The sequence below is a fragment of the Narcine bancroftii genome, chromosome 7 (genome assembly GCF_036971445.1).
Source record: "Narcine bancroftii isolate sNarBan1 chromosome 7, sNarBan1.hap1, whole genome shotgun sequence".
Taxonomy (NCBI): domain Eukaryota; kingdom Metazoa; phylum Chordata; class Chondrichthyes; order Torpediniformes; family Narcinidae; genus Narcine; species Narcine bancroftii.
Genome location: NC_091475.1, coordinates 14,770,727 through 14,783,905, shown reverse-complemented (window position 1 = coordinate 14,783,905; position 13,179 = coordinate 14,770,727). Strand labels below are relative to the sequence as shown.

At 41.1% G+C, this 13,179-nt stretch overlaps 1 protein-coding gene across 1 annotated transcript; it reads left to right on the top strand.

The window, feature by feature from the left end:
* Window positions 1-7,873: 7,873 nt before the first annotated feature.
* On the top strand, window positions 7,874-13,179 carry ripply3 (ripply transcriptional repressor 3). The gene is made up of 4 exons (XM_069892350.1): window positions 7,874-8,002; window positions 8,232-8,298; window positions 12,326-12,390; window positions 12,610-13,179. The coding sequence occupies exons 1-4, from the start codon at window positions 7,902-7,904 to the stop codon at window positions 12,782-12,784; spliced, it is 408 nt and encodes a 135-aa protein (XP_069748451.1). The 5' UTR covers window positions 7,874-7,901; the 3' UTR covers window positions 12,785-13,179.

Genomic DNA, 13,179 nt, shown 5'->3' with positions numbered 1-13,179 from the left:
ACTTTTTTACTTTCAACTTGGTCCTGTTCTAAGGTAAGACCTTTTTGGTTGGAATTAGCAAGCTTTTTGGAACAAGTTACAGGTGTCGTATTTTCACCACATCCAGATTTCCTTTTATTAGGGAATGTTGAAGGAACAAGACCTAAATTAAAATGATCAATATACCAATTAGAATTTGTTAAAATTGCATTAGCAGGTATTGCACTTACTTGGAAATCAGATAAGGATTTGAGTATGGCACAATAGAATGCAGAAATTCAAAGTTGTATCCCTTTAGAAAATATTCCATATAATTTAATATGGATATGCTGTATTTCTACAAATTTGGTCCCCGTACACCCAATCATTAGGTTTAAATTTATAATGTTGGGCTTCCTGTACCTCTGAACCCACAAGAAATCTCCTCTAGAATATAGTCAAAGATTTAAACTGAAATATGGAAATTTGAGGGAGTTTGCAAGGTGTTTATTTTAATATTCACAGTGTGCTATGTACCTGGAAAACACCACCAGGAGAGATGGTAAAAGCGGATACAAATACCATGATTTAAGGCATTTAGACAGGCACATAAACAGTCAGGAAATAGAGGGTGATGGATCATGTGCAGGCAGATAGGATTAGTTTTGATTGATGTAATGGTCAGTACAAATATGGTGGGAAGAAAGGCCTGTTCCTACCTGTACTGTCAATTGGTCTTAAAGTTAGTGGAAAATTCAGCCAAGCCTTCCTCCCCTAATCATTACCCATTAACCAAGTCTGAAAAATGTACAAGCCGACATGTTGAAAACAGTTAATTGCCAGCGAAGACCTATGGTCAAACAACCTTCCATTTGTTACATATTAAACGAATAATGGGCACTTTAAAAGATATTAGATTATGGCCATGTTGCTGCAGCAACACAATGTGTTCACGAGAGCAGAAAGAAATTCCATTAAAATCATACATTTTGAGGATTTCTTAAAAGTTGAACACTTTGCTGATAAATTTAATCTTTATTATCCTAAGACAACAGTTGGTTCAATTACAAAATCTGCTGAACGCTCCTTTGCAACACATTTAGAGATGAAAAATACGTATTTATTTTGTTTAGCTTTTAAACCTAACGTCCAGAATTCACGCTAGAGGGGGCAGAGAGAAGAATTATTTTGAACTCAAATAAAAGGTCAACTAAACATCCCCAGGTAAGTGCTAATTTAAAATATACCTGTCAAAACACAATTATTTACCCATGACAGTTCCAGTCATCTTTGCTCAGTAAATATATCCAGAACTATCCGATTACACAATGGCTCTCAACCCACAGGAGCTGAGAGTGATAAATATCCCCAAGAGTTGACAGGAAACCAGCAGAGATGAAATTCCTGCATTGGGGAGAGGCCAGTTTTGGGTAGAGGTGACGATAACCAAAGATATAAAGATTTTTTTTAAACCAAATGTCATATTCATAATAATATCTATCTTTTTTTTTGAAGAGTTTGAAAGGAAACTCAAATTAGACATAAAAATTGAAAGGACCTAGCATTTGGTAAATTCTTGCAAGATTCCCGTTTATTAGGGAGGACTAATTTACCTCATTTTCTTTGAAACATTTAAATCATGCTTTGATACAATTCACTGACATTCAGCTCATTCATGGCTTGCCAGAACTATTATCTTTCAGGATTAAGCCTACAAATTAAACCTTCTTCGATCAATATATAAATATTTAAGGACCACTCAGGATACTAATCAAAAAGGAAGGCCTGCTGATGCTCCCCTATCTAATCCAGCAGTGTTGAGTCAGATTGCAAGGCCTTTAGGCTGACATTTGTAGACTCAATACAGACCATAATGTAAAACAGTAACGTCTCATCCACATATGCTGTTTATACCAGCTGACAACTACAACGTTAAAAATGATTGGCAAAAAAAAAGATTGGCGACCAGAACAACAAACTCTGATACATGCAACAGGATCTCTTTCAGAGGTTTGCAAGATCTGACTGAGGAGAATCTAATTATCACTAATTTCCCATAGAATTGTCTGCACTACTGAAACAGTGTAGTTTTGCACTTTGGAACTCCAAATGTTTATCCTTTCATGCTTATTATCATTTTTTTCATTCATGTACACTATTCATTTAATTTATGCTTACTGTGTTGTTAGGGGATATAGTTGAGTAGCTGCAGCATGCAGGAATTTCAGTTCATGTATACGTTGTACTCATATATATGACAATAAACTTTCATCATTAGATCTACTGATATCAACTCTGCACTTTATCTTCAATGGCTCCTATCCTCTCTGTTAACCACCATTATTTTACACTCAAAACTGTCAATTCATTTCAAATAGAATTCCAATGATTTACCCACCTCTAAACTAACCAATTGTAATGCTGTTGAAGTAGAAACAGATTTATTGTCACAAAATGTGTTGTTTGCAGCAGCAGTATTGTCCATTACAGGTGCAAAAATTGCTATATATTGTCCATTCCGATGATGATGGGAAAGAAGTTGCTTCTGTAACATTGGTGTGGTGCATTGGCCACAATCCTACCAGCTTACTGCAGGGGGGAACCACTGTAGCTGCAGGTAGGCAACCTGGGAGGCTGGTCCCACCTGCCCATATAAAGACTCAAGCAGGCCCTTTCGGAGAGCCAGACACGTGGAGCCAGCAAAGATACGAAGACTGGTGTGCACACATTTAAGCTAATTACAGTCTGCGGACTTTGTGTCAGAATCATTCGCACAGCAGTTCGAAGTATGCTGGAGTGTCTAGGTTCCTCTCGGTGGTGAGGAACTTCTCCGTGGTCCTTTTAATTTTTAGCTAATTAAATTGTGAGCGCTGCTGTGTGAATAATTCTGATGCAAAGTCCACAGACTGTACAACAGGCTTTAATTAGCTTAAATTTGTACACATCAGTCTTAGTATCTTTGCTGGCTCCACATGTCTGGTTATCCGAATGGAGTCTTTATACGGCCCAGTTATTGACAGTTGGCAGGTGGGGCCAGCCTCCCAGGTTGACTACCTGCAGGTACAGTGGTTGCACCCTGCAGTAGGCTGGGAGCCCAGTGTAGTGGTTATATCACCACATTTACAGGCCCCAGTACCTCCTTCTTGATGGCAGCAGTGAGAAGAGGGCATGGCCTGGGTGGGGAAGGTCCTTGATGCTAGAAGCTGCTTTCTTGTGACACTACCTCTTATAGATGTCCTTAATGGAGTGAAGACTTGTGCCCGTGACTGCGCTAGCTAACATCACAACTCTTTGTAGCTGCTGGTAAACCTTCTTCAAAATTACATTAACATGATGGCCCCAGAATAGATTTTCAGAGATGTTGACACCCAGGAATTTGAAGTTTTTTACCCCCTCCACTGCTGACCCCTCGATGAGACTGGTTTGTGTTTTCCCTTCCGGAAGTCCACAATCTGTTTCTTAGTTTTGCTAAGATTGTTGCTTTGAAACCACTCAACTTGCTTATCTAACTCCCTCCTGTACACTTCCTCTTTGCCATTTATAATTCTGCCGACAACCGTGGTGTTTTCGCCAAATTTGTAGTTGGGATTTGAGTTCTGATTGGCCACACAGTCATGATTGTAAATGCATCAACATTTTCACAGTAAACATGAAACAACCCAAATAGAAAATTGTAAGTGCTCTGCAGATCAAACGGAATTGTGGATAATCTTGTCAATGTTGACTTTCATATCTAAAGCATTTCCACAGTCCTGTTGAGCATTTCAAGCTTTCTCTTTTTACTCTCCACATTTTGTGTTTCGTCAAAATAAATTTTTCTCATGAAACCAATGATACCACTTGTGAATCTTGATATGACATTAGAATGGACATATCCACAAATAAATAATGCTATTCTGCAGAAGAGAAATGAATGGCATGGTATAGGTAGGTTTCCAATGGTATTTCCTGTGAATTTGCAAGTTAGAATGTAAACATTGAAATCCAGGCTTTTTCCTCCAAAAAAGGCCAAATGCAGAGTATTTCAAAGAAAACAAGACTTTCTTATTTCACACACACAGTCTGTGTATTAATCATTTTCAGGTCAAGATCTGCTGCAAAACCAGGCTAAAGAGCTTCTTTCTTCCAATTAAAGCATCCAGTCCAGACCAGTCTTAATCTCAGAAGTACATTCCTTTCTATGCTGAAGACATGGTGCAGTACTACTTTCATTAACTTAGTGTAGGAGGTCTATGATGGCCAGGAAATGAGTTGCTGCTCCAAATTGGTAAATGGCACAGAGACCGTCCAGAGATCATCACCTTGAGGTCTTGCTAACTCCTTGAAATTTGCCCCAAAGTCATCACGTATTTTTAAATTTATGTTATATAACAATATGGACCATAACCTCAATTTGTTTCCCCCCCCCCCCCCCGCCCCAAAAATTTCTGCAGCTGCTCAGTTTTGCCTCAACCTGGATTCACATCTGTAACTGCAAAAATGGATATCTACTTCTACAAGTGTGGAATCCCTTGGAATTACTGTTACCTTTACCCCTCTCTCTCTCTCTCTCTCTCTCTCTCTCTCTATATATATATATATATATGCAGACAAGCAATCTTTGGTGTAATGACTGCACCCCTCATGGAGAAACTATCCATTCACAGAAAGGAATGCCATGCCTGTTAGAGGGTAAGATGCCTCAAAAATCTCCTAAATGATTTGCATGCATTTTTTTGTCTATTAGGCTGTCACCCATTCATGCACTTTCCTCATCTGCTTTCTGAAATGTGCTATCCATAAAATATTCAGCCTCCTAATGAGGGACTTCCAACAAGCGCAAATACTCCTAATGACATTAGCTGTCCCTCAAGCACAAATACCCAGAGCTCAAGCCTCGAGACTTATGACACCCTGCCTCTTAAAAGCATCCAAGAGTTACCATGAGACATGGAGTGTATGGCCTGTAGGTTGGTGATGTCTACCATGACTATTTATGGAATTAACTATCATATAAGAAACATCAGTAAAATACTATTATTATTTAATTACAATTTTATGTTTAATGCACTGTTTTTTTTTCAAAACTAAATGATTGTTTAAACATTCCTGGGTGCAGCTTTGTTCATTTCCTGGAAGCTCATCGCATGGAAACAGATCTTTGACCCAAAGAGGTGGTTGTTGACTTTAAGAAGACCCAGGGTAACCACTCTTCGTTGACCATTGACGGCTCCACCATTGAGGTTGCCAAGAGCATCAAGTTCCTTGGAGTGTACTTGGCGGACAATCTCACCAGGTCCCTTAACACAAGCTCCATACCCATGAAAGCCCAGTAGCACCTCTACTTCCTGCAAAGGCTGAGGAAAGTTCAACTCCCACCCTCCATCCTCACTATATTCTACAGAGGATGTATTGAGAGCATCCTGTGTAATTCATCACTGCATAGTTTGGAAGTTGTTCCTCCTCGGACTGTAAGACCCTGCAGAGGATAGTGAAGTCAGCGGAAAAGATAATTAGGGGCTGTCTTCCTAACTGAAGGACATCTACAACACACAATGCAAGCGAAAAGCAATAAACATTGTGAAGGACTCCACACACTCCTCATGTAAACTGTTCTTCCTTCTGCCATCTGGCAGGAAGTACTGCAGCACTTGTCCAGAATGGGAACAGCTTTCCCCACCCCCCCCCCCCCAAGCAATTAGATAGCTAAACTCCCAGAACATTTGTGGATAGGGTACTGTGGACTGTTAGTGTATATGTCTTAATATTTTTATGTGTTTAACTTCTATTCTAACTTGTATTTATGTAAATATGCTCCATGGTCCTGGAGAAATGCTATCTCATCTACCATGAGAGCATGATACCAATGATAAATAAAGGTGAAATAACTTGACTTCATTCCTGTCAGCCAAGTTGCCCATTTGAGCTAGTTCCATTTGCCTGAGTGTGTACAATATCACTCTAATCTTTCCTACCCATGTTCCTATCCAAATGTTTTTTAAATGATGTAATTTTACCCTCGTTTACTTGGGCCTTGTTTCTACTGATCCTTTTCATTTTTAATTTCCTTAATGTCCATCTAAAACCCAATATATTTTGATACTCAGTGGCTGAACATCCACAACCCTTTTGGGGGTTTCCCCTCCTGAAATTATCAATCAGCTATTTGGTTTTACCTTGTTTCTAACCAAATATACTGCATTTGAGACAGTGGCCGCTAGTTCCATGCACTCCAGTCAGGAAACAAAATTGTTGCATCTAACTTAATGATTGTATAAGTTTCAATTATATAATTTCTCATTCTTCTAAACAGCCATTCTCAACGGGGTGGGCAGAGCACATTTCAGTAAAAGCCTTATTTTCTTTTAACTTCATGGAACATAAATATTTTTAAATGTTTTTTTATTCAGTCGGTGGGAGAGAAAGCAAACCTTCATACGCAAGGGGGTCTATAAACTCTGACCAGACTCCTAAGGGGCCCATAGCCAACAGCGTGCCCTGCATGGATGCCCCCCCTCCCCCCGTATCTCCAGTGATAACAGGATTCCCCCTTTCTCTCCACAAATACATAGGAGTTCACTGATAGCCTTAATTTTAATTCCCATCGTAAATTGCTGGACAAGTTATCCATGAGAAAGGGGACTCCGCAATTCAAAGTTCCAGTGAAGACCAAGCTCTAATTTCCCGTTTATTGCGCTGCAAACATGTCTGAGACGCCCAGACTGCGATGATCACAATTCTCTGAGCAGAAAGGAGTCAACCTTGCTGAATGCCGCGAATCCGGTGGCGAGCCATGGTAAAATGTTCATTCAGGCAGCATGTCATCGACCTCATGCCTCGTCTGCGACATGGCAGGAGGAATTGTTTGATCCCACGTGGAAAGCATCGCTGTGGGTTGCAGCCGCCACGTTGCGATAATGTATCCTTTTAATATTCGCGGGAATGAACGGAGCATCTCCACGTCGAATCCGTGAGAGGAGGGAGAAAGTGCGACTGGAGGAACCTGGCAGTCTGCCTTTGGCCAACCCCAGCGTGACTCGGTTCCTGCTTAAGACTGAATTTATCCTTTTAACCGCCCAAGTGCGGTTGAAGTCCGGTTATCGTCTCTCCGTTTCCGATCCTCACACTTTGCCAACATTGATGTTTCTAGTCGAAATCCATTGGCGTAACTTCCATTCATGAATCATCCGTTTTAAAAAAAAAGGATTTCGAATATTGGCCTGTTTTTTGGTCAAAATCGTGCCCTTTTACGGCTAAAACAAGGTCATCGGCCCTTGATGAAGGAAGGGCTCAAACCAAAAACGATGGTTATGGGGGGATTTTTACGGCATGGACTTGTAGGGCCAAACTGGCTGTATATGGTTATATATGGTATCTTTATCTTTGCTACACAAGGTACACTGTTTGACCTGCTGAGTTTCTCCGTACTTCAACCACGGTGTCTGTAGACCTTCGTGTTTTATTCCTTTAACAGCTATTTGACCATGAGCAGAATTATTGACCCTGTTTATTTCGGGGACCAGTTGTGTAATGAAGTGCTTTCTCGGAAGCCAACAAAGGGAATAGGGTTCTGAAATCCCCAAGGAGTACTGTAGAAAGAAAGTCCCGATACCGAATATGCCAGGGGTAAACGAGCCACTGGAGTAACAAGAACATCTGGAGGAATCCAGAGGGTATCAAGGATCTGCTAATTAATGCCCTGTAATAGGACGCGTTTTGTACGAGCTTTGTGGAATTGGCAGTGATCGGGGTTGGAGGGAACCGCACCGTCCGGTGCAAAGCGTTCGAGCTCTGCCGAAATGTGGGAGCCACTTCAGAGATGCTGCAGCGAGACCAACGGAAACGCACGCCCTCCAGCCCCCCTGGGGTGGGTTGGCTGTGTCCTGTTTAAAGAGCTGGATGGCCGGCGCGAGGGTGTCACTTGTTGCAGGACTGACTCGCTGTCTGCCTCAGCGGTGGTGATCATGGAAGCTGCACTTCATTCTGTCCGGCCCAAAGTCGTACACACCTGCCGCTGGTGCAGGGGAAGGCACGCTGAAGGAATGAGTTCACGGCAGCCTCAGAGGTAAGGTTGAGACACAAAACATTCCAAAAAGGTCAACACATTAGTATTCAATGGCAAAAACGTCTCCTCTTAAAATCGTTAATTACTTTTAACAAATAATAAACGTGTTAAGTATTTTCCATTTCCAGGTTTAGCTTGTAAATACTTGGGCATTGAAAGTGTCATAAAGGAGAAAATGTGCTACTTTTCCGTCTGTATTTGTGGCTAACGTAACCTTCATTGCGCACAGTTCCTCGGCGTTATGGAGACCCTGGGTAATTACAGCCAGAGACACGGGAAAAAACAGGCAGAGCTCGGTAAGGAAGTGATTCTCGCGTCGCCACCTGTTCGCCGCAGCTCGCACGGTAAAGCTGAACCTTAACGACTCCGCTTGGGCGCGTTCGTGGAGAATGAGTTCCTCAAGTCTATTCCTTATCCTCCACCCCACAGCTTCAGTCAACTGCACACGCAAAGGAGTAGGAGGAAAAAGGAACACCAAGTCTGTCGGGATCTTTTAGAAGATTGTTTCATTACAATTTGAAATATCATTTCATCCTTTGGACTCCATGTCCCGGTTTTCAGGGACTTCCAACAAGCGCAAATACTCCGTGTTTTGGGGGGCTGGGTTTATACCCAACCACCAGCTGGGATGTACTGGTGTTCGGTCTGCAGTTGACCCATGGACCCCGTCCGAAAGTTAGAATATGAAAGTGGCCGGAGTCCAAAAGGTTAACTTTCACACACCTATTTATTCAATGTGTTTGTTTTGATTATAAGGCATTTTTAGTAAATTATACTGAATTTTTTCCCCCATTTTTCTATGTTTGTATGTGGAGATACACATGCATAAGCGCGCAAGCACACACACGCAGTTTATATTTTCATCGTAATTTTGATTAGTATTACTGCTGAATGTTTCCAGAATTTAGGGGTTTTTTCTTTCAATGAATATCCAGCGTTCTCTCTCTTTCCGGTGCATAAAACAATGGGTTATTTTTTCACTGTTCATGTGCATATCCAGTATTTCCTCTTTAGGGGAAATATCTCATCCACCTGGTAAAATAGTTTGAGGGAAGTTACGAAGTTCGTTGATGATGGAAGCCATTGAGTTCTTTGCTAAAGTGTCACCCCGAAATGAGCTCCGTCGAATTGTACCCCTGGGGATTGGAGCACAGATCGCAGGGAGCACAAGGGATTGTTTGCGTCCGTGTGCGAAACGTGGGTTATTAGTAGCAAGAGCGCTCTGGGAGGGCCAATTAGTACCGGGGTCCCACAGGGGTCGCTTTTCTAACGAGTATTCCTCCTCATTGTTTTTTTTAAAATTAATGATCTAGAAAAAAACCTACTGGGAAATGATTCACTCGGATACTCATGTTAGAAATATCACAAGATCTAGGAGTAGAAATAGACCCATCGATTCTGCTTCGCCATTCTAATTATGAGCGGATCCATCCCCCTACTCAGCCCCATTCCCCGGCTTTCTCTCCTTTATCCTTGATGCCCTGACTAATCAAACCTCTGCTTTAAATACACCCCACGACCTCGCCTGTGGCAAGTTCCACAAACTCAAGACCCTCTGACTAAAGAGACATTTTCCACATCTGTTTTAAATTGACGCCCTTTTATTGCCCTCTTGTCCTAGACTCCCCTATACCACAGAAAACATCTGCTCTGTCCAGGCCTTTCAGCATTCGAAATGCCCCTGTAAGGTCTCTTTCCCCACCCCACCCCCCAAATCCTTCTGTCTTCCAACTAGTACAGTCCAATATATGTGTAAAAGCAAGGAACCATGACTAAGAACAAGTTTAGAACACCTGGATCCAGACATTCTGAGGGACTCGATCTGTGCCTGGCAGTTGCCTTTCTGTGTAAACAAATGATGCATTTGGCAAGGGAAATTGCAAACACATTAGCACCATACAGGGTTGTGCATTCAAGGTTGCTTAGCAACAGAAAAATGGATTAATGACGGCCCATTCCCTGTGTTCCAAAGGGAAATACAATAGAGAATGTATTGCTTGGATAATTAAATATAAAACCAAGAATAAGCTCTCTGTGAGGTTTTATTTCAACTGTATTGAGAATATTGAGCCCACTCATGCACAAGAAGAGATTTTGATGTCTCTAGTTTTAAGTTTGTGTGTTCAGACCTGTGACTTTCATTTGTTAAATATATAATTTGTATTTATTTTTATATATATATATATAGTTTGGAGAAATATAATTGAGATGTTAAAACCTAAAAAATATTGTTTCCGGTTGAGTGGAGAGTTTAACAGGATTCCCGTGTAAATTACGGAGACACGGATTTGGGTTACATGCCAGGAAGTCATTCCTTTGTGGAGGGGTATCGACCTCTGGAATGAGTTCTTATATTGCATGATGGGTGTGGATTTTCTATAAATGCTCAAAAGAGAGCTGGACTAGCTTCTGCCAGAAGAAATACTTTCTTGAGGTTAAGAAAGTCCACAGGTTAACAAACTAAAGAGAAATTGGGCTCAGAACTTTCTTTCCATGCACCGATTAGAATTTTCTGGTCCTTTTCAATGAATTAACCCAATGATTTGAAGGGGTTTTTTTTTTTTGCCTTTTGCAGAAGAATGCGCTGTTCTAAGATGGGGTTCCTCTTGGAAAGAGTAGACTTGTTTCAAATGTGTCGTTGCTGGAATCCATCAAACCACAGACAATATGCACACACCAAGCTCCCACAACTGGCATTTTAGTGAGGGATAGATAAATAATTCTACTGCTCTTCCCCAAATATATGACGTTGAATCTTCAATGCCGACCTCAAATTTAAAAAGCAGAGTAATTTAATCTCATAGTAGTCTCTCAGTAATGCACAAGATTGTTAGAACTCAGATGTAGCAAATGACTAGAGGCACAGCCGACATGCGCAGATTAGAGACGTTAATACCATGAACATTTTTCCTTGACTCTCATTTCCACACGGTATATATTTTTGTTCTAAATTATGATATAGCCTTTTTTCATCTGTGCATTTCCAACTGCCTTCTTGGCATTTTAATTTCCATGTTTTAAATTATTGGTTTAATTCAACATAATGCCACCAAAGTTGACAGCCACCAAATCAATCTCTTCAGTTCTCCAGATAGAACTGGAGTGAAGTTCCAAGGTTTATTTTTATGAACATAAATAGTCTAATTAATTGCCTTAAAAAAACGTCGATTAAGCCAAGTGTTTTGGCCAGAGGTAGAAACGGAATATATCAGTTCGAACCCCTTCCCTCTCATCTAAACTGAAAGGAGATAAGTTCCTCTTTTTATGTTATTTAAATTCAAGGTGCCATTTTCGGGGTTAGAATTAATTACGCTTACATTGTATATTTAAAATGGCAAGTTGAAATAACAGCGGAAATAAAACACGAACGTCTGCAGACACCGTGGTTGATGTAAAAACACAATGCTGGAGAAACTCAGCAGGTCAAACAGTGTCCTTTATGCGGCAAAGTTAAAAATATATATAACTAACGTTTCAGGCTTAAGCCCTTCATCAGGTATGTGGGAAGTATTGTTTTTCGTAAGATAGTGTGTTATGTTATGAATTTGTTTCATTTCAAAGATTTCATTCAAAACCTCTTTTATTGCTAAATTAAGCTACTAAAATGTTTCTTGGCATTTACGATAGATGGTGGAACAGACTGAACAATTTAAGGATTAACAAGTGGAGGTGCCTTAGGCGTGGGCTGGGGTAGGTTTTGAGAACAATTTTGAAGATAAAGGCAGACTGATCAAACTGAAGGGCTTTCGGGATATCGTCCCAGAGGTTCTGCCAGTGAAGGTGGAAATGTGGGGAACTCGGGAAATAAGCCAGTGGTTCTTAATCTTTTTTTTTACATACTCACACACCACCATAGTACGCTGTAGGAGCTCTGTGGTTAGTAAAGGATTACTGAAGGTGGTACGTGAGTGGAAAGAGGAGGATTGAGAACCACTGGAATAAGAATAAGATGAGACAGGATTGTGTGTGTGTGTATGTGAGAGTGGGGGGGGGGGGGGGGGGAAGAGAATCCCTGAAGGGAAAGGGAATTTTCTTCATTCCTGGAACTTAAAATGAAACCGAAGATTAAAGTACAACCGAGTTCAAATTGTTACACACAAATAGCAATCTCTTCAATTGTAAGCTCCAAATCAACTCAGCTGTGATCTAACCGCATTATATATCAAGAAGACACAGGCATGAATAGAGTCGCCTGTGGCTAAAAGAAAATCTAACAAGAGCCAGCTTTTTGTTTCGCGTTTTAGCTTGCTGGATCGTGGTAATGTACAAAGAAAATGAAATATTATTTCGAGTTCTCTTTTAAAGCAAATCTTTTATTCACAGTTTGGCTCAGCTGCTGAGAGCAGCCCCGGGACCAACCAATCCTTGGGATTCAAACACCCAGTCAGGTACGTAACAACTTTTCCCCTGAGTTCTGTCCCCAACCATTATTTTTAAAATTCGCGCTCAGCGCTTCATTGATGAAAAAACTCCACATTTCTCTCTCCAATAAAATAACAACGTAAGTTCATTATTAAAGTAAATAAGTTGTTTGTTCTGAATGTTGATATTAGCACAGCAACAAACGCTGGGGTGTTTTTATCGGTTCTCCATGTTTGGCTCCCCAGGTTGTACCTGCCTAGATCCAAAGCTGACCATTATCTGCACCTAATGGGAGAAAAGGTTCTGGCGAGTTTCCCTGTTCAGGCAACAATGCACTTTTATAATGACGATTCGGATACAGAGGAGGAGGAGGAATGGGAAAATGCCCCGGAAACATCGGAGATGTTGTGGAAACAGTGAGCAGAGACAGCGGTGGAGATGGATCAGCTTCAAAGCGGAAAAGCTGTCTTCCGAAAGTGATATCGATGACAATCGGGACGCCCAACTCGGGCTCCCAGCTCTCAGAGCCTCGAGAAACTCAGCAGGTCAAACAGTGTAGCAAAGATAAATACAATAACCGGCGTTTTGGGCTTGAGCCCTTCATCAAGGTCTGATGTGAGCAAATTTGTGGACAGGCGCTGGTTATGTATCTTTATCTTTGCTCTATAAAGGACACGGTTTCATCTGCTTCGTTTCTCCAGCTTTGTGTTTTGACTTCAATCACGGTGTCTGCAGACTGTCGTGTTTTACTCTCAGACCCTGGAGTGCATATTGTAGCTACAATTATTATTTGCATTTATCGAAGAAATGACCAT

Coding starts and splice junctions, on each gene's coding strand:
- ripply3 (XM_069892350.1), top strand. CDS start 7,902: ATGGAAGCTGCACTTCATTCTGTCCGGCCCAAAGTCGTACACACCTGC. Junction 8,003..8,231: donor AGTTCACGGCAGCCTCAGAG/GTAAGGTTGAGA, acceptor CATTGCGCACAG/TTCCTCGGCGTTATGGAGAC. Junction 8,299..12,325: donor GAAAAAACAGGCAGAGCTCG/GTAAGGAAGTGA, acceptor TTTTATTCACAG/TTTGGCTCAGCTGCTGAGAG.